Raw genomic sequence first — 27,861 nt, forward strand, 5'->3', positions numbered from 1 at the left:
GTCAAAGTAATAACAATAACAATGCAATCGCTTCTTATTACTGAAGACAAAACGTTCTGGGATCAGTTATTTCCTCCTCTCTCCCCTAGATATCCCTCCCTCTATTCCTCCCCCTCCTCCTCCTCCCCTTCCCTCCCCCTCTCGTGGCGTCAGGCAGGCTGGTTGGCATGAACGAGACCCCACAGCTGAACAGGAACGGTAAACAGGACGCGGACAGGAACGGATAGATTACACGTGCGGGGAAGACGAGGAAGCGCAGCGATGAGACCAAAATAAAAAGGCGGAGGCTAAGTATTGACGAGGCAAATATGTGAGTCAGGAACATCAACACAGCTGGGTGGTGGTGGTGGTGGTGGTTAGTTATTATAAGAATGTGAGAAACAATGCACACACACACACACACACACACACACACACACACTAATAAACTCGTCCCATGTTCTTAGGAGATTAATATGGTTAAATAATGTGATGAATTGTATTGTTTAGTGGTACGGTAGTAGACGTAGGTGGTTGTTTCTACTCCTCCTACTCTTCCTACTACTACTACTAATACAACTACTACTACTACTACTACTAAATAAAGCAAATAATGAGTACGGTAAATAAAATAATAATAATAATAATAATAATATAGTAAGGGTTCGTGCCAAAGGTTCTTCCCGCCTTCCTATAAGTCTCACGGCCTCGTCTATTTCCTCATCTTGTATAAAATTAGTGGCGGGCGGATGACAGGTGTCTGGCTGGCTGGGTGGCTCTCCTCAGGTGCGTGTGTGTGTGTGTGTGTGTGTGTGTGTGTGTGTGTGTGTGTGTGTGTGATGATTCCACATGATATTAATACTACCACTAAGAGGGCCTGCATCATCAAGAGTGAGCAGTAGACCATATATATAACGTATTTGAACTTTGAAATTCTCCATATAATATCGCCATAAATCATCCCCGGACGATGCCTGTAATTAACGGGTGAGAAACTGTATTGGCAAAATCATGGCACCCGGCGCTCTCCCTTCACCCAGACGCTGCTTGAGGGGGAGCGGCACCTTCTAGAGGGGCTATTACACTGGGCAAATTTTCCGTGGATCTTCAGTCAAACCACGATTTCCGCAAGTGGTTCTCATTTGTTTCTTGTTATTGCTGTTGATGATGATGGTGAGTAATACCGTCGTCCTTCGGTGAAATCTACCGTAGCTTTGGAAGATCGTGGACACGTCAGAAAACCACGGAAATATGAGAACCACGCCAGCGGAAATCGTGGTTTGACTGAAGATCCACGGAAAATTTGCCCAGTGTAATAGTCCCTTAAGCCAGCCACACCTGACTCGATTATGATTCCCGGCCCTGCCTTCCCCACTCCTGCAATTACTATTACTACTAATGGGTATAACATTATTTTCTTTCTTTCTCCCAGCCACCCGCTACTACTACTACTACTACTACTACTTATAACTACAAATACTCCTGCCTCTTTCATCTTCTGTCATATATATACAGTTTTAACACGTGCAAAGGACAAAGATAAAAATGAGGAGCTGGGAGGAGGAGTAAGAGGAGGAGGAGGAGCCAAAATACCCGTTTAATATTTTATGCGTGATTATCCGTGAAGCACACACACACACACACACACACACACACACACACAAGTCTCGCCACGTGTACTCTATTACATGCCTGTGATATGATGCTAAAAGTTGTGACGTAAGGGAAAAAAGCCACGCTCGCGCTGTCTCGTCTCCATATCCGCTCTTATCCAACTTTTCCTTAACATGTGTGTGTGTGTGTGTGTGTGTGTGTGTGTGTTAAAACTAGTGGTGGTTGTGGCTTTAGTAATAGCAATGATGATCGTAGTCGTAATACTAGTAACAGTGGTGATTGTGGTAGTATAAGTAATATTAATAGCAGCAGAGGTAGTAGTAGTAGTAGTAGGACTAAAAGGGTAGTTGTAGAAGTGGTGGTGGTAGTAGTAGTAGTAGTAGTAGGCCTAAAAGGAAGTGACATACCGCTTTCACTGTGACCAAACAACTTGTGACTGACAGAAGAACGAGGATGAATTTTGATCAATATGAATGACACCCACACCCACCCACACCACACCCACACCCACAACCACCCACACCCACACCCACAGACACACACACGTAACATACCTTCGGTCATGGTCATTGCCAGCTGAGACGGGCGGCAAGACAGACAGGCGGACGGACAACAGAGAAGAGGAGGGGGAGGAGGAGGAGGAGGGGGGGAGAACTTGCACCTCCCTCCGTCAGTGGATTTGAGGGCGAGAGAAAGCGGTCTCCTCTCTATACCTTCCGTTCACCTCCGGGTTGTTACAGAGAGAGAAACTTGTTGCCTGTCTCTCTCTCTCTCTCTTTTGACTGGCTCTCCAAGCGTCTGACAGGTTCAAACGTTTCCCACTCCTCTCCCACGTTAAAGGGTCCCACAAGTCACACGCCTCGGCAGGGAGAGAGACACCGTTAGTCCGCCCCGTTGGAGAAGTATAGAGTCACGGGTTCTTGGCTTCACCGGCTTGTGTTATAAAATGGGGAGGTTCTGGCGGCGCACACCTTCCCTTGTTCACGCTCCGAGGGTAACTGAAGCGTGGGAGCTCTTGTGAGTCTCGTCTGTGATTGGCGGAAAGGCCGTGAGGAGATGCGTCTGAGGTGCCAAGTGCCAGGTTTGTCCCTCTCTTTTATCTCCCTTTTCTCTCACTCGTGACCATGTGTGTGTTTTCTCTCCCTTGCTTAGCGCGCGCCGGCTCCCCCTCCTCCTCCTCCTCCTTCTCCTCCAACTTCTCATAAGAGGATAAACAAACATACAAGCAAAACACACACACACACACACACCACACATACACACACGTGACGCAAATCCCGATACAACTCAGAGAGAGAGAGAGAGAGAGAGAGAGAGAGAGAGAGAGAGAGAGAGATTTAATGAAACGTTTGATGTCACTAGCGGCTGATTAAGTTACATCATCCACTCTCTCTCTCTCTCTCTCTCTCTCTCTCTCTCTCTCAGGCAAGGTTGGGGACATACACTACAGCTGCGCGTGGCCTCGGTGCTCATCTCCGGCGCACTGGCCCTTGAGTCTGTGCCAGGTGAGAGAGCCCATTGCCCCGGGACACAGGGCCAGTATGACATCCGGGTTACCACAGTTTACCTTCACCGGGATTTCCCAGGTATGCACAATTACCGGCCAGCCCGCAAGGTAGGATGAACAAGAGTTGGGCTGCCCGTCCACTGCCCAAACCGGAATGCGAACCCGGGCCCGCGGTTTCGTAGCCAGGCGAGCTAATCACTACACCATCGAAGGGGGAGGGGGAGGATGGGGGGGGGGGTTGGTGAAAGACGTGAATTATATTTGTAAGTGATTTGTGATTTCTCTCTCTCTCTCTCTCTCTCTCTCTCTCTCTCTCTCTCTCTCTCTCTCTCTCTCTTGACTCTCACTCATTAACACACACACACACACACACACACACTCTCTCTCTCTCTCTCTCTCTCTCTCTCTCTCTCTGTTGATTATCTCATGTCCTCAACCAGATCAGTATTTCCTTCATTATTGCTTAACATCCCTCAGTCTGTTCTCCATCGCGCAAGAGGAAATAATAAGAGGAAGAAAGGTACGAATTATGAAAAAAAAATACAGGAATGTTACCCAAAAATCAACATTATGAAAGCCTTCCATGATCCACACACACACGCACACGCACACCCCACACAAACAAGCGCTCAGCAAAATATGAATAAAAACAAACACGCGGGGAGAGAAAACGCAGGTCATTGAGGAAAAACGAAGATTATATATGTAAAAAAAAAAAGTCTGTGAAAAAAAATACATAAAAGACAGACAAAAAACATGGTGATTAAAAGAGTGAAGATTTTTTAGGGGGACATTGTACAAATATAGAAGAACAAACACACACACACACACACACACACACACACACACACACACACACACACACACACACACTATCAAGAGAAAACAAAATATCTCGCTGCATCATTTAACACGTGGAAGACAACTCAGCAATTCAAACAAGGTGTTGCAACTCAGGGAAATCTTCGGTAAACATCCCTGGATAAATAAATGACAAGCAGAATACAAATAAAATAAATAACATACCTATCTCATATCCTCAACGACCCCAGCATTCTGACTAATAGCTATCCCTTACCTCACCTTCATCCTCTGACCTATCATTTAACCTATACTAAACTAAATGTCTTTCAGAATACAAATAAAAATACAACACCTATCTCATATCCCTAACGACCCCAGCATTCTGACTAATAGCTATCCCTTACCTCACCTTCATCCTCTGACCTATCATTTAACCTGTCCTAAAATAAGTGTCTTTCTGAATAAAAGTAAAAATAACACACCTATCTCATATCCCAATCTATCATTTAACCTGTCATTTAACCTATCCCAGCCCACGTTTCCTTCCCAACTTCTTAATCAAACCCACGAAAGTTCTATCTATTCACGTGTTTTCTTAATGTGGGAAGCAATTTCGAGGCTCTATATTAACTTTTGGTACTATATAAAATCCTTGGTTGGTCTGTTTCCTGATACCATTTTTTTTTATACAGTAGAGGAGACAGTTCATGGGCGTAAAAAAAGAAAACAATAATGAAAAAAAAAAGCCCGCTAGTTACTGCCCCTGAATAGAGAGGAGTGGCCAAAAAAAGAGCAATCAATTTCGGGAGGAGATAATAAATGACTAACAAATAAATAATAATAAAAAGAGGTTCCATTACAGTCTTCCCACCTCTATTCTCAACTACACCCTTTCTTCCATGCTAAGGGTGGTGAGGTGGGGGAGAGGGGTGAGGGGAGAGGGGAAGGGCCTCGTGTATCTCCCCCCCCCACCCCCACCCCAATCACTTCCCCTTTCTCTTATCCCCTCAGTCAGTCAGTGTGTCAAGCGGTCAGTTAATAGGCAGGTTAATCAGACAGGTAGGCAGTTAGTAAATAATGAATAAGTGAGCCAGGTAGGATAGGTAGCCAGTTAGAAATTATGTAGTCAGTCAAAATTCTCTCTCTCTCTCTCTCTCTCTCTCTCTCTCTCTCTCTCTCTCTCTCTCTCTCTCTCTCTCCTGGTCACTGCACTCAATTGATGCCCTCCTCCTCCTCCTCCTCCTCCTCCCATGACCTCGGTAAGCACTTCTTCCTCATCTTCCTCCCTCTCACTTCCTCATCCTCACTTCCCACCCCCGCGAAGCTCCCCTCTTCCCCTCGCCCCTCCCCCCCTCCCTCCCCCACCTCCCCTATTGCCCTCACAACACGGTCATGGCCTCGGTTATTACAGCTCATTTACGCCTTACACACACACACACACACACACACACACACACACACACACACGTTATTGTCCTTCCATTTCCTATCTCTCCTTTCTTCCTCTGGTTTCTCCTTTTTTTGTTTGGTTGTTCTCTCTCTCTCTCTCTCTCTCTCTCTCTCTCTCTCTCTCTCTCTCTCTCTCTCTCTCTCATTCATTCTTTATTTACGTCCACATCTTCCCTTTTATCCTTCCTTCCTTTTCTTTCCCCTCCTCTTCCTCTTTCTCTTCCTCATCTACCTGCCTCCTCCTCCTCCTCCATCATAGAGCAAGGACGTCAAGGTCAATCTCAAACAAGCTCCTTCTCACCCTCCTTTTGTTAGCTCCACGTCAAAACACAAAACGTATACTACTCAGAAGGAAAATAATTAAACCATCCATTCTCTCTCTCTCTCTCTCTCTCTCTCTCTCTCTCTCTCTCTCGATCTATTTAGGGATTGAGAGAGGTCCTTATATGGTCTAAAATCTAAATGAAGTCGAGTAAATGAAGAAAAAAAAACAAGGAAACATAAATAAGTAAATAAAAAAAAATAAGTGAAATGAACGAACTTAAAACTACAAATAAGAAAACAACAACAACACCAATGACAACAACACAAACTATAATAATCACAAATAATTACAGGAATGAAATGTGAGGAAAATGAAAGGGATGAATGAGTGAGCGAGTGAATGAGTGAGTAAGTGAGTGAATGAGTGAAAGAAAGAATGACCAAATGAAACGATGAACATGGGGGTCACAGAGCATGGAAAAAGGAGTAGATTAGCGTACTGCCTCTGTTGTTATGGCAGGTCAAGGTTATGTGCGTGTGTGTGTGTGTGTGTGTGTGTGTGTGTGTGAGTGTGTGTGTCTGAGAGAGAGAGCTGGGAGGGGATAATTACATATGTCTTCACTAATTTAATTTCAGAATAATATCACGTCTAACTCTGTTCTCTCCACCCACTGAGATTATAAGCGTGAAGAGTTGTGGGGGGAGGGGGTGGGTTGGGGGGTTCGCTCAATAACATCACAATTCTCCGTCTAGCTGTGAGAGATAAGACTCATATTCTTTAAACACTTCCGGGGATACACTCCTACAACTGATAAGGCTTTCGTATAGAGGATGTTGTGGTAGTATTTCCATGGGTAGTTTTATGAGCCTAGTGATGGTATGACAAGGTTTTCGTGGAGGTTGCTGTGGTAGTATTTCCATGGGTAGTTTTATGAGCCTAGTGATGGTATGAGAATGCTTTCGTGGAGGTTGTTGTGGTAGTATTTCCATGGGTAGTTTTATGAGCCTAGTGATGGTATGAGAATGCTTTCGTGGAGGTTGTTGTGGTAGTATTTCCATGGGTAGTTTTGAGCCTAGTGATGGTATGAGAATGCTTTCGTGGAGGTTGTTGTGGTAGTATTTCCATGGGTAGTTTTATGAGCCTAGTGATGGTATGATAAGGTTTTTGCACCATGAATATGAAAAAAACACTCAGAACTCTTTAAGGACTGTGAATTTTATGATGAAACCCGAAAATGTCTGACAATATGGGCAGAAAGTTCCAATTAAGGAGATTGTTGTGGTAGTATTTCCAAGGGTAGTTTTATGAGCCTAGTGATGGTATGATAAGGTTTTTGCACCATGAATATGAAAAAACACTCAGAACTCTTTAAGGACTTTGTGAATTTTATGGTGACCCCGAAAATGTCTGGGAATATGGGTAGAAAGTTCCCAGTAAGAAATTTAAATCTCCCACCAGCATCTCACTATCTCGTCTTCAATACACGCGGCAACCCTCCCCCAGTGAGACCATATTCTTAAATATTTCTGTGCCCAAAGTACATATATTTGACAAGGCTTTCGTAGGATTTCAGAGATTTTGCATGGATACGTTTATGGTCCTGGGGATACTCTGACCCTTCTTCTGTACCATCAACCTATAAAAACACTCATTAGAACCCAATCGATCTTCCTTTCGACCTCTGGAAATAGTTTAAGTTAAGAATGGATGCGTCTGATAATACCGACTTATAGCTCTCCCGGTATCCTCTGTTCATTGATTCGTCCTATCTCTCCCTTGATTAATTAGTCACGTGTTGCGTCATCCTCGCTAAATATGACGACACTCTTGACAGCTTATTCAGGGGGTGAAGCTGTACGTCTTTGGTGAAGGGAATAAATAGGGTTGATGGGTTGACTGACTGGCTGATTTAAGTGACTGATTATGACTGACTGACTGGCTGATTTAAGTGATTATGTGATTGACTGACTGGCTGATTTAAGTGACTGATTATGTGATTGACTGACTGACTGATCGGCTAACTGATTAACCTGGCTGAGTGACTACCTGGCTAAGCACCTGTGTTACTGACTGACTGATTAACTGACTGGATAAATAATTGACTGTCTGGCTAAGTAACCCACTCACAACCTGACTGGTCGACTAGCTAACTGACTGACTGACTAAGTAATTAAAGATAGGCTAACTGACCACCTAATTAAATGACTGATTATTAACTGACCACATGACAAACTGACTGGCTAACTGACTTAACTAACTATTAACTGAGTGACAAATTGACTGGGTAAGAAACTAACCCCCTAACTGACTGACTGACTGACTGGCCAAGTAAATTCTAATACTCCTCTGACTAACTAGCTGACTAAATGATTGACTGACTAACCAATTAACTCATCAACTAATTAACTGACTACATGGCTGTCTAAATATCTAACTATCTGAAGTCGTCCACCCTTAGCAAACAGGTATAGTGAGGCTTGGCAGCTATGTTGTGGGTGCCAATACCATAGATACATTCAAGAAGAGGTTGGATAAAGTCATGGATAGTGAGGTAAGGTGCGTTTAGGATTACAGGAGCTGCCTTGTATAACCCAACCGGCCTCTTGCAAACTCCTTTTACGTTCATGATTAGGGTTTTGCACAGGTAACCCAACATCGCTGCTCCCCCCCCCCCCCCCCACCCTCTTCCAACTCCCTATAGTGACATCCTAAGAGACCCCAGAACTAAACCCCAACTAACCCCCCCCCCCACCCTTATCTAGTATTGTTATGGATTACAGAGACCCCCTCACCACCTCTCCCTACCCCCCCTCCAACCCGATCATCCAGCAGTTTCCTCTCTCTCTCTCTCTCTCTCTCTCGCTTCTTCCTCTTAATCCCCTTTGAGTCACATAGCAAACCACCCCCCTCGCCCCCTCTTCCCCACCTCTCCTTTCCTTCCTTGCTTTCCTCCCTCACTCCCTTGCCCTTCCCCCCACCACCCCAAGTACTTTTCTAAGAGTTGATAAGAGGTAATAACTGTCCTTGCCAATCCGCTCCTTTCTCTTTCCTATTCCTTCCCTCCCTTTCTCCTTTCCTCCACGTCCCACTCCTTCCTCCCCCCCATCCCTACAAGGTGATATGATTCAAGTCTTCAAGTACCGTCTACCTATTCAAGCGAGGCCATGTGGTACTGAGATTGGCAGGAGTTTCTATACTTAAACCGAGTCATCCGCCATAAGGACGATCTTTCTTTAGAGTTTAGAAGTAGTAAGTGTGAATACAATCAACTCCTTTGAAAATCGATACGACCGTCACTTCGTTGCGTCAGGAGTAAACGGAATACCCGAGTGCTTTCATCTGCTCTGCGGCGCCAAGTGACTATCGAGCATATTATGGGTCGTATTCTAAAGCATCTCGTCGCCCAAGAACACATATTTGACAAGGCTTTCGTAGGAGTTGTGGGCATTTCCAGGAGTATAGTTTTATTACCCTGGTGGTAGTATGACGGTCCCTCCTCTGTACCGTGAACCTATAGAAACACATATTTGACAAGGTTTTCGTATAGGAGTTGTGGGCATTTCCAGGGGTAGTATTATGACCCTGGTGGTACTTTGACCCTTCCTCTGTACCGTGAACCTAAAGAAACACATATTTGACAAGGCTTTCGTAGAAGTTGTGGGCATTTCCAGGGGTAGTTTTATGACCCTGGTGGTAGTTTGACCCTTCCTCTGTACCGTGAACCTAAAGAAACACATATTTGACAAGGCTTTCGTAGGAGTTGTGGGCATTTCCAGGAGTAGTTTTATGACCCTGGTGGTAGTTTGACCCTTCCTCTGTACCGTGAACCTAAAGAAACACATATTTGACAAGGCTTTCGTATAGGAGTTGTGGGCATTTCCAGGGGTAGTTTTATGACCCTGGTGGTACTTTGACCCTTCCTCTGTACCGTGAACCTAAAGAAACACATATTTGACAAGGCTTTCGTAGGAGTTGTGGGCATTCTTCCTCTGTACCATGAACCTAAAGAAACACATATTTGACAAGGCTTTCGTATAGGAGTTGTGGGCATTTCAGGGGTAGTTTATGACCCTGGTGGTACTGACCCTTCCTCTGTACCGTGAACCTAAAGAAACACATATTTGACAAGGCTGAACCTGAAGAAACACATATTTGACAAGGTTTTGGACCCTGGTGGTAGTGTAGTTTTATGACCCTGGTGTTAGTTTGACCCTTCCTCTGTACCGTGACCCTAAAGAAACACATATTTGACAAGGCTTTCGTATAGGAGTTGTGGGCATTTCCAGGGGTAGTTTTATGACCCTGGTGGTACTTTGACCCTTCCTCTGTACCGTGAACCTAAAGAAACACATATTTGACAAGGCTTTCGTATAGGAGTTGTGGGCATTTCCAGGGGTAGTTTTATGACCCTGGTGGTAGTTTGACCCTTCTTCTGTACCGTGACCTAAAAACCACATTTGTGATGCTTTTTTTATAGGAGTTATGGGCATTTTGACATGGCTTTCGTATAGGAGTTATGGGCATTTCCAGGAGTAGTTTTATGACCCTGGTGTTAGTTTGACCCTTCTGCACCATGAACCTAAGGAAACACTCATTAGAACTCGACTGACCCCCTCTTTAACCTTTAGAAATTGTTAATGTGAGAAGCGATACTGTCTTATAAAACCAACCTATATCACCAGAGCGGGCAAGCACATAATGAGCCAATAGTCTTTCTGTTGCCTATATTTCCATGTTTCCATCGCTTCCGGGGTGATGGGGGGTGGTACCAGCGCCCCCTTCCTAACCCTCCCTTTCTTTCTTCTCTCCCTCCCACTACTTTCTCCCCCACCTCCCTCCCCATAGCTTCCCGTCGTGCTAAGGAGTGATAAAAGTGTTCCTCCCCCCCACCCCCCTCCCCCCCAAGCCTCGCACACCTGGCACAGACGAACAAAGGGGTAATGTTGTTGTTGTTATTCTCCTTTGTTCCCCTTCCTTCCCTTCCCTCCCCCCATCATCTCTCCCCCTTCCCCCCTCTATCCCCTTCACTATTCATCGGCTCTCTCTCCCCTTTCATTCCTCGACAAACGTATAATTTTCCTCAATTTCGCTTAGTTATAATTTTCCCGTTCACTTTCCTCTCATGTCTTGTCCCCTTCCAACACACCTTTACCTGTTCAATCACCGCTCATTATCTTTCCCCATTTCTTTTCCTTTCCCTTAAACTACCTTCTCCTTTCCTAACTCTTTTTCCCATCTCATAATCCCATCCTGTTTTTCCACTTCTCTCCCTTCCCTTTCCTTAATACCTCTCTCCTCTCTTATCAATTTCAACGTTCATCACCTTTTCTCCTTTCCTTTCCCTTCCCTTAAACTCCCTTCTCCTTTCCTAACTTTTTCCCCTTCTTTTCCCATCTCAAAATCCTATCCTGTTTTTCCATTTCTTTCCCTTCCCTTTCCTTAATACCTCTCTCCTCTATCATCAATTTCCTTCCTTTTTCTCCTCTCCCTTCTCTTCCTCCGTTCATCAATCCCACTACTCTCTTTTTCCCCTTCTTTTCCCATCTCATAATCCCATCCTGTTTTTCCCCCTTCTCTCCCTTCCTTTTCCTCCTCTCCCTTCTCTTCCTCCGGTTATCAATCCAACTGCTCTCCCTTCCCTTATCAACTTTTCCTTTTCCCTCGTTCAAAACTCCCCTTCCCCTCTCCCTTCCCTTCCTTTCCGACCCCCCCCCCCCCTTTCAGTACGTTCCCATAGAGCACCAGTCACACCTCCGTCACCCTTCTTATCACCCCAACACACACACCCCGGCCACGTGGACACACTGATACTGGTCACCTACACACACACACACACACACACACTGACGTAACTTGTATGGGTGGGATGTGAGGGGGTGACACGTGTGGATAAAGTCACCTCCATGTACTGAACAGGTTAATTATATACTGCAAACGGATGTAAATACTGAGGGTAGATAGAATAGGTATTTAGAGCGAATTCTATCTCCAGTAATTGAATAGATAGAACGAATGTCTCCCCTTAGTTAGTGACATTTTTTTTATTTCTTTTTTCTTTTTCTTTTCCTTGGTACCGACTTCTCCTCCTTCTCCTTCTCTTCCTTTTCTCCTCTCCCTTCCTCCCTTCGTCACCACCAGTATTGAATAGGTGCAGCGAATGTGCCCCCCCCCCTCCCTCCCCAGTGACATTCTTTTAATTTCTTCTTTCTCTTATATTTTCCTTGGTATTGGATTCTCCTTCTCCTCCTCTCATCTCACTCCCTCCCTCCCTCCGTCACCACCAGTAATTAAATAGGTACAGCGAATGTGTCTCCCAGTAAGAGAAGCTGTTTAACCGACTGACTGTTTAATGGACTGGATAACAAACTAACTGTCTGGCTACGTAACCAACTGATAATCTGACTGGTTGACTGGCTAACTGACTGACTGGCTAACTAACTAATAACTGACTGACTGGCTAACTAACTAATAACTGGCTGATTAACTGACTGGGTACCTGACCACCTAATTAAATGACTGACTGATTATTAACTGACCAAATGGCAAACTGACTTAACTGACTAACTAAGTGAAGGGTCCAATAACGTGCTAAATATGGAGGTAAATATTAAGTGTTAACATACTGATAGAAGCAAACTCCTCCCGAAATTGACCTCTCTTTTTGGACACTCCTTTGACCTCTATTCAGGAGCAGTAAATAGCGGGGTTTTTTTTTTAGTATTTTTCTTTACGCCCTTGAACTGTCTCCTTAGCAGTAAAAAAAAAAAAAAATAAAAAAATAAAATGAAATAAAATTGTGTGATATAAATAAACCTTCCCTCTCAGTTTTGTTTTGATTAATTAATGAATGTACAGATAATTAAACAAATAAATAAGTAAATAAAAAAATGAATAAAACTGAATAAAAACGCCATGGATGTATACTTTGAACTGTTTCCTTTCTTCGAGATAGATAAAACGACATACAGAGATTGATAGAGACAGAGAGATAAAGATAAAGAGAAAGGTCACTGAAGTTTGTCAAGATCAGAAAAGGTCAGAGTGGTTATTTCCTGTGCTGTGAATAACAAACAAGAGCAACAACAACAACAACACACCTTCGCGTTTTAATAGATAAATGACATTCTAATCTTCACAGCCTTCGTTATATAACACTGTTTATTGTTTGTTTGTTTGTTTGTTTGTTTGGGGAGGTGAAATGGAAGACCTAGTTGTTATTCTTGATGTTATATATATTGTTGTTATTGTTGGTATAGTTGTTGTTGTTGTTGGTTGTTATTGGGCATCAGTGTTTACAGAGATACCAGTTTGTTTGTTTTTTTGTTTGTTTGTTTACAGAGGCACCAGTTTGTTTGTTTGTTTGTTTGTTTACAGAGGCACCAGTGTTTGTAGGGGGACACCAGTTAGACAGACATACCTTTTTTTTTCTTTCCTTCTTTTTCCCTTCCATTCTTTCTTCCTTGTCATATTTTTTCCTCTCTCTCTCTCTCTCTCTCTCTCTCTCTCTCTCTCTCTCTCTCTCTCTCTCTCTCTCTCTCTTATGCTTTCCCTTCCCTTCCTCCTTCGATTATCTTCCCTATTCTTTCTCCATTTCCCACACCATCCTTCCCTTTCTTCCTCCCCCCACCCCCTGCCTCCCCTCAGTCACCCCCCCCAAGGCCACACGAGGGAAGACAACGAGGAAGAGGAGGAAGGGGAGAGGAAGAGGTGGGCGAGGAGAGGAAGAGAGGGAAGAGGAAGGGAGACGTTGAGAAGGGTTATGGGGATCGGGGAATGAAAGAAGAGGAAGAAGGAAGAAGGTTAATGATGCGGAGGAGTAGGAGAAGGAGGAGGAGGAGGAGAAATCAGTTCGAAATAAAGACAAAAACAGGAAATAAAAAAATACAATCAGTAAAAAAAAAGAGAATTTTAAAAGACGTAAAAGATCGAATCCTAAAACGCAAACAAGACAAAAAAAAACAAAAACAAAACAAAAAACAAACAAACAAACAAGGAAGTAAAAGACACCATAAAAAAAACCTTACATATATATATTTCAACACCTTATTGACGCAAGCAAGAACCCGCGTCACGCCAATAACTAACAAACACACACACACACACAAACACACATACACAACAGACCCTACCGTTTGGCGTCAGCGCTGGCCTTCAATATCGGGACAAAGTACGCCCAATCTAACGCTAACTGAGCCTATAGCGCCAAGAGGACTTCGCTATACGTCCAAACCACCGACTTGCGTAAATCGTGTGTCCAGTGACGTAAGGAAGAAAGGGGAGGACAATGGAGGTGATGGAAGGGGGAGGGGAGGTTTCAGAGGGGAAGGGGTAGAGGGGAATGGGAGAAAGGAATGTGGTGGGGAAGGAGGGGATGGGGGTAAGGATGGGGGTGGCAGGGGAGGAGGATGAGGGGAATGGGGGTAAAGAAGGGGTGAGAGAAGGGGGTGAGGTAGGGGTGAAGGGAGGCTGTAGTAACTTGGAAGGCAGGGGTGAGAAAGGGTGTTGGAGGGGGATGAGGGTGAGAAGGGGTTGGCGGAAGGGGTCAGGAGGGGAAAGGGAAAGGGAAGGGAGGAGGGGAAAGGGAAATGAAAGGAAGGAGGTGGAAGGGAAAGTTGGAAGAGGATCAATTCAGGGTAACAACCGGTGTGTGTGTGTGTGTGTGTGTGTGTGTGTGTGAGAGAGAGAGAGAGAGATAAGGAAGAACCTTGGTGGTGAAATGATGTGTGTGTGTGTGTGTGTGGAGGGGGGGGGGGGGTTGTCAAGGAATTTCTTTATAAATATATTTGACATGGAGTCTAGACCACATAAAAGTCTCTCTCTCTCTCTCTCTCTCTCTCTCTCTCTCTCTCTCTCTCTCTCTCTCTCTCATACACACACACACACGAAGATTTATTGAGGTTGGACATAACATTATTGGAGGTGATGGGAGAGGAAGGAGGAAGAGGAGGAAGAAATCAAGGTGGTAGAAGAGGCAGAGGAGGAGGAGGAGGAGGAAGAGGAGGAGGACGTAACGGGGAAACAGGAGAAGGAAGAGGAAATTGAAGATGATATGAAAATTGGAGGACGAGGAAGAGAGGAAAGAGGAGGAGGATGAAAGCGGAGAGAAAACGAGGAAGGTGAGGCTGAGGAAGAGGAGGAGGAGGAGGAGGAAGATGACGTAAGCGAAGAACATCATTTGAGGAAGAAGAGGAAGCGAAAGATGGGGGAAGAGGGTAATGTAAGCACCCCCTCCCCCTCCCCCCACCCAACAGCGAGGTCAATCCCCTTTAGCGAGGTAGCCTTGTTGACCACTTGGCAGGGCATTTCCGCGTGCTAGGGGGGAGGGGGTTAGAGGGGGGGGGGGAGGAGACGATCTAACAATGCCCCCCACCTCAATATCAACCTTTACTTTCTTTTTCACTTTCCTAAACTCCCCTTCCCCCCTGACCCCCACCCCCCTCTCAGTCATCCCCTCCCCTTTAACCCCTTCTATAATTCCCCTCCCCCTCTAACCCCCACGCTGTTCAACCCCTATCCCTTAAACCATTATCATACTCTCTTCCCTTCCCCTTTTTTAACCTCTTTCTTCCCCTCCCCTTGAACCATTACCAAACTCCTCATCCTTTCCCATTATTTCCCCAACCTCTTCAGTATCACCTAAGTCACCCCTCCATTACTAACTTTGCTTCCCTTCCCTTTCCTCCCCTCCACTATTTTTTTTTTTTATAGCAAAGGAGACGGCTTAAGGGCAACAAAAAGAGTCCAGCTAAAAAATAAATAAAAAAAGCTCGCTACTCATTTTTTCCATCTACCACCAACCACCTCCATCATCATTCCACTCAGTCTCCCCTTTCATTCCACCCCCTTCAATACCAGTTACCTTTCCCCCACCAATAACGCTATCAACACCGACATCAGCCTTCCCCTACAGTAAATATCAACCATAATCAACCATCCCCTCCACCATTACCATCACCACCACCATCATGACACTTACTTCCCCCTCCTCATCAATATTAACACCACTATCACCCTCAACCTTTCCCATTACCACCAATACCATAACCCATACCTCCCCACTAATACCCCCTACACTTTTTTCCCCATCCCCAAAAAGTATCGCCAACTTAATGAGCGATAGAATAGAGAATGAGCGAAAGTTGAGAGAGTGGACGCTGCTGCTCGGTGTAAATGGCATATGTTTTAGACCGTTTTCATATACTTTCATGATCTGGGGTTGAATCTACTTTCTTAGCTGTTTGTATACCAGGGAAAGGGGGTGAGGAAAGGTGTTGGGAGGGGACTAGGGGGTGAGGAAAGGGGAAGGAGGGAAAAGGGGGTGAGGGAAGGGTATTGGAACTTGTAAGGGAGAGAGAGAGTGAGGAAGAGAAGGGTGTTAGAGGGATAAGGAAGGGATCGGAAGGAAAAAGGGAAAAGGAAGGAAGAGGAAGTGGAGGGAAAAGGTGGAAGGAGCAAGGAAAGGAAAGGAAAGGGGAAAAGGAAGGGAAATGAGGGTGGAAAGGGGTTGCTGGAAGGGATAGGAAAGGGTGTCGGGAGGGGAAAGGGAAGGAAGAGGAAATGGAAGAAAAAGATTGGAGCAAGGAAAGGAAAGGAAAGGGGAAAGAAAGGGTATTGGAAGGGAAATGAGGGTGAGAAGGCGTTGCTGGAAGGGATAGGGAAGGGGTCGAGAGGAGAAAGGGAAATGGAAGGAAGAGGAAATGGAGGGAAAAAGATGAAAGGGGCAAGGAATGGAAGGGAAAGGGGATGAGAGAGGGTATGGAAGGGACGTGAGGGTGGAAAGGGGTTGGAGGAAGGGATAGGGAAGGGGTCGAGAGGGGAAAATTAAAGGGAAGGAAGAGAAAGTGTAAAGATTAGGTAGAAAAGGCAATTCAACACCCCCAAAACATCACCACAAAGGGAGTCATCACCACCACCACCACCATCATCACTATCACCACCACCACCACCGTCATCACCAGTCAGCTGTTCGTGGAGTCCTACGCAATTCGTCGCCTTTTTGTCATCACTTCTGTTACGTTAATTGGGTCTCGAGGCAACGAATGACGTCACGTATATGCATTTTTTAGTGTGTGTGTGTGTGTGTGTGTGTGTGTGTGTGTTTCCCGTGTAGTGTAGTGCATCCCCCCCCTCTCTCTCTCTCTCTCTCCATAACAACCCTTAAGAGACTGTTTAGCATAAGGAATTGTTTGTTTTCCTTCATTGTTTCTATTTTATGTTAGTTTGTGAGTTGGGATGTTTGCTATTTCCTATTTATATTCTTCCTTTCTTCTTCACCATCCCCACCACCACCACCACCATCATCATCATCATCAATAAACGGTTTCATCTCGAGGGGGTCCCAGCATCAGTCCGCACTCAACAGCCTCCCCTTTCTGAACAGCCATCCATAGCTCTGACTGCTGTTGGGAAGGGGAGGGAGATGGTACTGTCCAAGGCAAGAATGGGTGTGATAATGCCCTCTGATGATGATGATGATGATGGTGATGATGATGATGATAATTGACCCCCCTTTCGGCCACCTCTTCGGATTCTTTATAGGAGCAGCGAGTAGCGGGCTTTTTTTTATTATTGTTTCCTTTTTTTGTGCCCTTGTGCTGTCTCCTTTAATGTAAAAAAAATAATAATAATGATAATAATAGATTTGTTTTGAGATTTTGTTAACTTGTTTCTCTTAAGTTTGGGATAGTTTGGGATAGGATAGGGTTAGCTTCCTTACTGGTTCGGGATAGTTGATGTGAAATAGGATAAATTTAGCTTGGGGTTCATTTTTTGGTTTAGATTGGGTTAGGATAAATTAGATAAGGTTTAGTTTGCTTCTTTTTGGTTTGGATAAGCTTAGGATGGGATAGATTAGGTTTAGTTTAGTTCCCTTGTTTTTTGAGGGTTTGGGTAAAAAAAAATTGGGTTTGGTTTAGTTTGCTTATTCTTTTTTTAGTTTGAGTTGGTGTAGACAGGATAAGTTGGGTTTAGTTAGCTTTGTTTGGGTTAGGATAGGATAGGATAGGTTAGATTAGATTCAGTTCAGTTTGGGTTAGATTACAATAGGATAGATTATAATTGACCTACACTTTAGAACACTAGAGGTCAGCCCTGCCTCAACATTTTATGAGGTCAATTCTCCTGCTTAGATGGTTACTAACTACATAAGCAACTGAAATATTAGCCCAGTAGCAGCGGGGAGCATGTTTCTTAATGGTCCCTCCAAGCGAGAAAAATGAGAAAAAAATCACCCCTCACACAAACCATTTCATAATATATATATCAAAGCATTTGTGATTAGATTATGTATCATCTATTTTTGGGTGTTTATATCATGGCACAAATTTGGCCCGTCGCTGCTACATGGTAAAGCCACAAATTTGGCCCATCTCTGCTACACGGTAAAGCCACAAATTTGGCCCATCGCTGCTACACGGTAAAGCCACAAATTTGGCCCATCGCTGCTACATGGTAAAGCCACAAATTTGGCCCATCGCTGCTACATGGTAAAGCCACAAATTTGGCCCATCGCTGCTACACGGTAAAGCCACAAATTTGGCCCATCGCTGCTACATGGTAAAGCCACAAATTTGGCCCATCGCTGCTACATGGTAAAGCCACAAATTTGGCCCATCGCTGCTACACAGTAAAGCCACAAATTTGGCCTGTCGCTGCTACAGGGTTAATGTTGTAATACTAGGAAAATAAGGAAACAGTGACAGCGTGGTGCTTAAGTCATACATTTAAAGCTGTAATGGGATAATCATATGAAGAATAAGTTGTGCTAGTGTTCATGAGTAGCGAGACAATGAATAGGCTGAGAGATGGATTTTATAGTGTAGTTGAGAAGCATATCAATTCTCCATATCTAACAGGTGTTTCAAGGTCCACCCACGTAAAAAATGATAAGGCAGCAAAAGATATGAGTGTCCCAAGATTAAATGAAGAAAGATAAGTGCAATCAATCTCTTTTTAAATCAGTGACTAATATTAGTTGTGCTACCCCTATAAATAGCCGAGAATGGGTCTTGAAGGTATGGGTGCAGCTGTGAAGAGGAAGGAGATACTGAAGTGCTTTGGGTATGTAGATAGAATGGAGAAATGAAATGTAGATGTGAATGTATATAAAGATGTGAAAAGTAGATGTAGAAATGTAGAAATATAGACAGATATGAGGGTAGTGGTGTGGGTAGGCAGAGGCAGAAAAGAACTCTGGGCTTGTGTGGAGAGAAAGTATGAGGTTAGTGATGCAGGAAAGGAGAGATGAGGAAGTACTTAGATATGTGTGGAGAAAATGGATGAGGGTAGTGATCATGTAGGAAGATATGAGAAAGTTTGGGCTTATAAAAAGAAGATAAAGTTAGTGATGTAGGGAGACAAGAAGTACTTTGGACATGTGAAGAGAATGGATAATGGCATTGGTGAAGTAGGAGATGATAAAGTTTGGGTGTATGGAAAGAATGGATAAGATTCGTGATGTGGGGAGACAAGAAGTACTTTGGACATGTGAAGAGAATGGATGAGGGCAGCAGAGGAGTAAGTATGATTGATGAGAGATGAGTAAGTGTACTTTGAGCATATGGAAAGATTTCATGAGCGAAGTGGAGTGATTAGGATGAGAGAAAGGGAAGTGTTAGGGCTAGTGGAGTGGGGAGGGACAATGATATACTTTAGGCTCAACCCTTTGATTGCGGATTTCCTACCAGAAGACATCACCAAGCTACAGGGATGGAACAAAAAGTGGCTGCTACAATTCAATGAAGAAAAATGTAAAGTCCTGCACCTTGGGAGGGGATATCCAACATACCAATACCACATGGGAAACACTCCACTATCCACCACTGAGGCAGAGAAGGACCTGGGAATATATGTTACCAGGCTACCAGTGAAAACCAAATCCGTGCCAATCGCAGCGGACGGGTTAAGGAGAGAATAGTTGAGGGTAGTGGAGTGGGTAGGGTGAGGAAAAGGGAAGTGTTTGAGCATATGGAGGAAATGGATAGGGGTAATAGAAGGTTGAGGAGGAGGAAGAACAGCAGGAGGAGGAGGAGGAGGAGGAGGTGCTTTGGGTATGTGAAGAGAATAGTTGAGGGTAGTCGAGTGCGTAGCAAGAGACAAGAAAGTACTTAGGGTATGAGAAGAGAATGGATAAGGGTGGTAGTGGGGTGAGCAGGATGAGAGAAAAAGAAGTGCTTGGGACATGTGGATAAAATGGATAAAGTTAATGAGCTAAGTAACATGAAGGAGGTAGCAGATGAGGGCAGAGGTGGTAGATGTAGACCAATGAAGACAAGAGAAGATGGCGCCACTATAAACACTTGCCTGCGCCATGATGGGCTGGGGCCAAACACCATCCAGGCCCCTCAAGCAAGCCTACCAGCACTATAGGCGGAAAAAAAAAAATAAATAAATAAATAAATAAATAAAAAATAGGACTTTTGATGAAGCAGTGCACTATAGTTGATATTATAAGACACCTTCGCTTTTCACATCAGCTATTTCTAAAGGTCAAAGAGGGGGTCAGTCGGGTTCTAATGAGTGTTTCTTCAGGTTCAAGGTACAGAAGAAGGGTCAAACTACCACCAGGGTCATAAAACTACTCCTGGAAATGTCCACAACTCCTACGAAAGCCTTGTCAAATATGTTCTTGGGTGACGAAATGTCTTTTAATACGACCCAATGACTTTCAAATCTTGGGCTTGAACTGAGAGGCTGCTGAAGATATATAAATAGCTGACTCTTGAATGCGACAACTCCTGCACACAAGGTCACATAGATGGTAAGAATTAGGTCTTTTGGGTTGGTTTGTGGCACATAGGAGAAGGATGAAGAGGGTGAGACAAGCACCTGACTGTCTGAAGAGTGATTTGTTATATTTTGAAAGATAAATAAATAAATAAGGAGGATGTATGGGATAAAACAAGCATCTGCGTATCTAAAAAGTTCATTTGTTTTCTCTTGAACGATAGATAGTTAAATGAGGAAGATGTACAGTGTGAGACAAACACCTGAATATACAAAAGGCCAAATCATTACCTTTTGGAAAATAAATAAATAAACAACAACCAGGAAGTAGGGGATGAGATAAGCACACGAATACCTGAAGAGTCAATCCATTACCTCTTGAAAGATTACGGATAGGCGTTGTTGACTAATACTGTTCATTCAACGTAATATAACACGTAGTACAAAATGCCATTACTGTGTTCCTTATACTATGACATAAATAAATCAAATATATCCGAGTATGACATAGCAAAAACCATCAGGCCCTTGAGAGGCAGATGGCGCCCCTACCCAGGTCTCAGTGACTCAGGGAAATGATTAGTGTTTACTGAGCTTTAGAAATGGTCCTGTGTGCCTGCTAGGAGATATGTGTGCCTGCTAGGAGATGTCTGTAAGTGTGCCTGCTAGATATCTGTGTGCCTGCTAGGAGAGATGTCTGTGTGCCTGCTAGGAGATGTCTGTATGTGTGCCTGCTAGATGTCTGTGTGCGTGCTAGATGTTTGTGTGCGTACTAGAAGTCTATGTGCCTGCTAGGAAGTATGCGTGTGTTCCTGAGAGGGGAGATGTGTGTGTATCTGTTAGGAGAGATGTTCCGTTACCCCTGCACACTCCCTTCCTACAGTCATGCCCACCACCCACCAGCCATTATCACAGCTTCACAAACTCAGATTATTACTGTTATTTTTTTACTGTAAAGACACGCCAAGGGCTTGAAAAGGTCCACAATGCACGGCTCATACGAAGAAAACAGGAGATTATCGATATTTTATTTCCGGTAAAGAAAACACATCAAGGATTAGAGGAATGAGAAAACCCCCCCATCATTCTACTCCAATACAGAAAACAAAAGATGCCCCTAGAATGTAGGATATAAGGTCAAAGGTGTCTTCTTCATATCAGCAAGTTTAGATATCTTAGGCCTAAGTTGACGTTAAGTTCATATTCCCAGACACTGCCACCTCCTTCATCGACTATTTCCGAAGGCCAAAAAGGAGATCAATCAGGTTCTAATGAGTGTTTTTTGTAGGTTCAGGGTACAGAAGAAGGATCAAACTACACCCAGGGTCATACAACTACCCCTGAAAATGCCCAGAACTCCTGTGAAAGCCTTGTCAAATATGTGCTTGGGTTTCAAAATGTTTCAGAATATGACCCTTATTATGAAGTCTTTTGCTTCCTTCAACTATTTCCGACGGACAAAGAGGAGATCAATTGGGTTCTAATGAGTGTTTTTGTAGGTTCAGGGTACAGAAGAAGGATCAAACTACACCCAGGGTCATACAACTACCCCTGGAAAAGCCTTGTCAAATATGTGTGCTTGGGTTTCAAAATGTTTCAGAATATGATCCTTATTATAAAGTCTTCTGCCCCCACAACACCCCTGCACACCCTCTCTCTTCCTCCAAGCTCAGAGCACCACTTCAGGACCTATCACCCCCACCAGCAGCTGTCATGAGTGTCTCCCAGGGTGCTAATCTGTCTGCTGCTGACCCTGCCCACTGCCGCCCTCTTATCAGCTCTGAACAGCGACTCAAAGGGTTCTCCTCGCTTAGCTACAAACAAAGGGTGATATGACGAGATACCATGATTGACTGTGATGCTGTTGGCTGCCACACTGCATTCGTAGAAACACTCACCTAACTAGAAGATGTCTGTGTGCCTGCAGAAAATCTTTTAGGGAGGGACTTGCAGACAAAAAAATAAAAATAAATAAATAAATAAATAAATAAAATAAATAAATAAATAAATAAATAAATAAATTAATTAATAAATAAAAGAGAAATCTGCTTTGACCCCTGCCCACACACTTTAGTCTTCTCAGTCTCTTAACTTTTCCACTTCTTCACAACTAAATACTCTATCCTATTTTCTGGGGAAGGGAGAGAGTGAGAAAGAGTGAGAGGGAAGAAAGGAGGGAGAGAGGATGGTCACCAAATACAATTTAAGTTTTCCGAGGGTAAATAATTGGCTGATTGGAGAATATGGTTGGCATACGAGAACCGGGGTACTTTATCAATAGTGGGGTTACCGAATGTGAATTTACTAAATCCAATCATTTCAAATGCAAGACTTTACTGTACTGACATGCCTCGTGGACACAAAATACTAAGTTTTAGACGCATGTGGGAGCTCAGACTTTTCAGGTATATATCAGAAACCTGCTTGACTGCTTGGTTGTGTGAGCAGTAAACGAGTGAACACCTTCTATGGCACGCTGATGAGTGTAATGCCATGATACTGTTCCTGCCCTGCCACTCTCCTTGTTCAGATGGGGATCACAGGACTCCTCTTTCAGTCGTGAAGAATGGCACTGTCAGTCATGCAGTCAGGATGCCATGCAACCCGTATATCATGACCTTACTGCTGCTGTTCAGCAAGTGATACTCCATAACTGCTACCTTACCATCATATTCTTGTTAGAGCCTCATTCACCTGAACCAAAGGTGTGGCATCTGCCATACAAATGTGTGCAATTAATGCCTGTCCATGCCTGATATGCAGTGGTTCTTTACTGCTTAGATAAAGTTTACGTCAAACGTTAAATTTCTTTGAGGTCAGTAAGCAGTCTGGTCGTGAGCTTTAAAATGAGGATTCGCATTCTTCATCTTTTTCTATTCTTCACCAAGCATCACAACTATGGCTAATGTAGTAATGCACTGCCTGCATGGCATGGTGGTGGCCTCGTCAAGTGTGCTGAAAACAAAACAGCAAGTGGTAGGCTAGGCATGGTTTGGTCCTTCTAGGTTAAGATGCCATCCATGATGGGTTTCATGGCTCACGCTGGATACTAAAGCTTAGAACTCCTAGGGCAGGGGAGGGCTGAACTCTTAAAAGGCAAGGTTAGTAACAGACAGAAGCCCTAAACCTTACAAGGTGTGTATATGAAAATACACCTTTGAAGAATACTAATAAATATATAATTCTGATTGAATATTTGAAGGCAAAAATATTCACTGACGAATAATGCACTTGCATCTTTACAGTAGTATATATATATATATATATATATATATATATATATATATATATATATATATATATATATATATATATATATATATATATATATATATATATATATATATATATATATATATATTTATATTTTTTACGTCTTTGCCTGTAGTACCGGTAGGCTTTCTTCAGGGGCCAGGTGGTGGGCCTAAGCCCATCATGGCACAGGAAACTTTTTATAGTGGCGCCATTTATGCTTGGCTCATACTACCCTCCTTGAACTCATTCTTGATTCACTTGGACAGTTTCCTCTAGAGTCCGGGTTGATGGGTGGTCTTCAGGACAGCAAGTGGGCCCTTTTTTTCCCTTTTTTTAAAATTAAGGAAGCTGTGAATAACTTCGGAAATATTGTGTTACCTTGTTACCTAACGCCTTTCTTAATAGGAATTTTCTCACTTTCCATGTGGCGTTTAAACCGGTAGAAGCAGGGATCATGTTTTTTAATGGTCCCCCCAAGCGAGGAAAATGAGAAAAAATCACCCCTCACACAAACCATTTCATAATATATATCTAAGCATTTGTGATCAGATTATGTATCATCTACTTTGGGGGGGTTAAATCATGGCACAAAGTTGGCCCATCGCTGCTACACGGTAAAGCCACAAATTTGGCCCGTCGCTGCTACCGGGTTAATGGTTGACGTGCTGCCTTTATATATATCTTCCAATACCTTTATGAACAGCTCGTCTATGCCCTGCCTCTGAGTGTCTGCATGACTGCCTTATTCTTAACTGAAGCAAGCCATGCATGTTAGTTTATTGTACTCAAATGATTTTCCAACAATTTGGTTGATGATGTGGATGAAATTTTACAAGGAAAGGAGACAATGAATGATCAAGAAACTCCATAGAGAATCTAAAATTATATCTCAGAATTAATATGAGAAAACTAAGGTAATGTTTAACAATCATTTGGCAGGATAACAAAAAATCAATGATGACTGGCCACAAAACGCTTGAGAGAGTAGAAGGATACACATATCTAGTACAACATGTGATTTGTGGAAACCAAGCCCACACAAAAGACAGAAAGGAAATATGATTGTGATTCAGCACTTTTGGTAAAACAGTAATGCCATGAACAGCAACCTGCCGTCTCCCCTGAAGAGAAAATTAATAAACAGTATACCCTGCCAGTCCAAACAATTGATCCAGAGAGTTGGCCCCTCACAAAAGATTTAGAAAAAAAGCAAAGAGGTGCACGAAGAGGAAAAAGTGTTGGGTTAAAACATGGAGACAGGGAGCAAAGCATCATGGTTTAGGGAACAAGGGCTGAAGATATTTGAATGATGATCATGAAGAAAAAATGGACCGGGAGGTCATGAAATGCATAGATCTTGTAACAGGTGGACAACCAAAAACATAGATATCGGGTAGAATGGGAAAAAAAAAGAAAAAAAAAAAAATGCCAGAGCAGGATGGAGTACCCTAACATCAGAGAGAGGTTAAGAACATTGGACCTATGAGGATGATCCTACAGTGATGGTCCTACAGTGGACTAGTAATGACTGAATATGATGACGATGATCATGATTCTTAAGAAATATTAATATGAAAAGGCATCCAGTCTTGCACCAGATCTCCTGCAGCCACTTAGCTGTGCCCTAGGCCTATGTCCTTATTTTTATTTTTTTTCATGTCCTAAACAAGCAGTTTTGGTAACAAAAATTTTCCCCCTAAAACAAACCCATTAGGAAAGTCTGAACATCAATGCAAGAAAACAATGCATATAAGTTAAACAAATGTTTCCTTAAAAAACTTTCGGTACTATTGCTGTTTCAGACAATAATTGCCGGTCATGTAGTTATTTGCCGAGCAGCTCAGGAAGTAAGTCAATGTTATGAAGTTTAGTATTTAGCTAGAAGCTTGGCAAAATCAGTAAAAGTAGGGGTAAATGTGTAATTTAGCTCTGCCACCTCAAAGTACCTACCATATATTCCTGCATTAATGATTGCCAAACCTAACCTAACCAAACCTGACTGGTGCACCCCAGACCATAGCCGCCGCCCTGGCTGTCTGTTACACATCAGAGACACTGGCATGGTCTGTCTGGCAGGACACGGGTTAGGTTAGGTTAGTTTCTATCCATGGGCCCCTTTATATTATGGTAAAAGAGCATGTGTTTTCATCTTTTAAGCATTATATAAAGATGTATATGGTAGTTTACAGTAGCAGGGCCATACTACAGATTTATGATAATGATAACCTATTGCTGCTTAAATCAAGAATTATTGATTAACCAACAGAACCCAACCAAATATAACAGATGGTAACCTAACGCCATAAAATATTGACGGCGAGCCCCAGACCCCACTTGGTAAATAACCACTCTGAAAGAAAAAAAATCATGCACAAACAGGTTTTCTGAATGTCTCCTCGGGTCAACACGGTAAAATTCCAGAAGTACACCCACATTGTACTGATGGGTGTACTACTGGAGTAACACCGCCAACATTACCACCCTCTTCTCCTGACCCCTGGCCCCCTCACCATAACCCCTGACCCACCCCTCATCACAACCTCTGCCCTCCTTACCATAACCCCTGCCCCCCCTTACCACAACCTAACCTAACTGACCTAATCCCCCCTCCCTTACCATAACCACTGCCCCTCCCCTCTCACCACAACCCCTGCCCCCCCCTTCACCACACAACCCCTGCCCCCCCCTTCACCACACAACCCCTGCCCCCCTTACCACCATCCCTGATCCACCCTTACCATAACCCCTGCCCCTTCACCACAACCCCTGCCCCCAACCCTAACCACCATCCCGGATCCACCCTTCCCATCACCCCTGCCCCCCATCATCCCAACCCCTGCCCCCCTTCACCACAACCCCGGCCAACTACACAAACACGAAAAAAAAAAAAAAAAACAGGTGGACATGATATTACTGGCGTTAATAAATAATAAAACAAGAACGAGAATGAAGAAGAAGGAAAATGAAGTCGAGAACGAGAATGCCGAGGAAGAGAAGAGGAAGGGGAAGAGGAGGAGGCAAGCAGTCCTTCCCCTTCTTCTTCCTTCCTCCTCCTTCCCCCCCCCGGCCCTGGCAGCCTTAAGGACACACAGGGTAAGGTATTAACTCCCCCCAAAGACAGTTAATGCAGTAACTCACGAGCGCTGGTCTCCATGGTGAGGCGCGGCCGATCCGAGGCTGTCACTCCTTCGCCGGCCGGACTGACACTGACCTGACCAGACCTGAGACACTGAACCAACTTGACCTGACCAGACCTGAGACACTGAACCAACTTGACCTGACCTGAGCTGACACTGAACCAACTTGACCTGACCTGACCTGACACTGAACCAACTTGACATAACTTAACCTGACACTGAACCAACTTGACCTGACCTGACCTGACACTGAACCAACTTTACCTGACCAGACCTGAGACACTGAACCAACTTGACCTGACCAGACCTGAGACACTGAACCAACTTGACATAACTTAACCTGACACTGAACCAACTTGACCTGACCTGACCTGACACTGAACCAACTTGACCTGACCTAACCTGACACAGAACCAACTTGACCTGACCTGACCTGACACTGAACCAACCTGACATAACTTAACCTGACACTGAACCAATTTGACCTGACACTGAACCAACTTGACCTAACAGTCTAACTTGACCTGACACTGAACCAACTTGACCTAACCTAGACATTGAACCGACTTGACCTGACACTGACCTCACTACTCCTTCGCCGGCCTGACTGACGATGACCTGACCTAACCACCCTTGCTACTGACCTGACTTGACCTGACCTGACTGATACTAACCTAACTTGACCCAACACGTACTGACCTAACTTTACCTGACACTGACCTAACTTGACCTGACCTGACCACCCTTGCTATACTTACTGGCTTGAGTCTAAACAAAATGGATAGAAAGATAAGAAAACTGTGTAGATGACCTGACCTGACCTGACTTGACCTGAACGACACACTGATGGCTGAAAAGTACAAAACAGAAAAAAAAGAATGTTTAGGTAGTCCAGTAAAGTCTGTTCTCCCCAAAAATAAGACTGGCAAAAAAAAAAAAAAAAAAAAAAAACTTTAAATATGGCCCCACTCCTGTCATGACCACTCTTACTACTGACTGAGGGGTAAATAAAATATAATATGTAAGAAAAAAAGTATTTACTAATTGTTCACAAAAGTCTGTTCCCCCAAGAGTAAAATAGTTGCAGAAAAAGGGATAATTTGTCTTGATATTCTTCCTAACCTATT

At 43.7% G+C, this 27,861-nt stretch overlaps 1 protein-coding gene across 3 annotated transcripts in view; it reads right to left on the reverse strand.

Moving 5' to 3' along the window:
- Nucleotides 1-27,861, reverse strand: part of LOC126986655 (3-hydroxy-3-methylglutaryl-coenzyme A reductase-like) — a 73,848-nt gene that overhangs the window by 43,329 nt on the left and 2,658 nt on the right. Inside the window, exon 1 of one of the 3 annotated variants that reach the window (XM_050842930.1) lies at nt 26,736-26,883. The exons of 1 other annotated variant lie outside the window; for it this stretch is intronic. In XM_050842930.1, coding sequence (XP_050698887.1) covers nt 26,736-26,751 — 16 coding nt within the window. In that variant the 5' untranslated portion in view covers nt 26,752-26,883. Of the gene's footprint in view, nt 1-2,147; nt 2,705-26,735; nt 26,884-27,861 lie in introns of those variants that run through there. One more of the 3 variants, XM_050842931.1, reaches the window with a different exon arrangement.

Source organism: Eriocheir sinensis, chromosome 62 (genome assembly GCF_024679095.1).
Source record: "Eriocheir sinensis breed Jianghai 21 chromosome 62, ASM2467909v1, whole genome shotgun sequence".
Lineage (NCBI taxonomy): Eukaryota > Metazoa > Arthropoda > Malacostraca > Decapoda > Varunidae > Eriocheir > Eriocheir sinensis.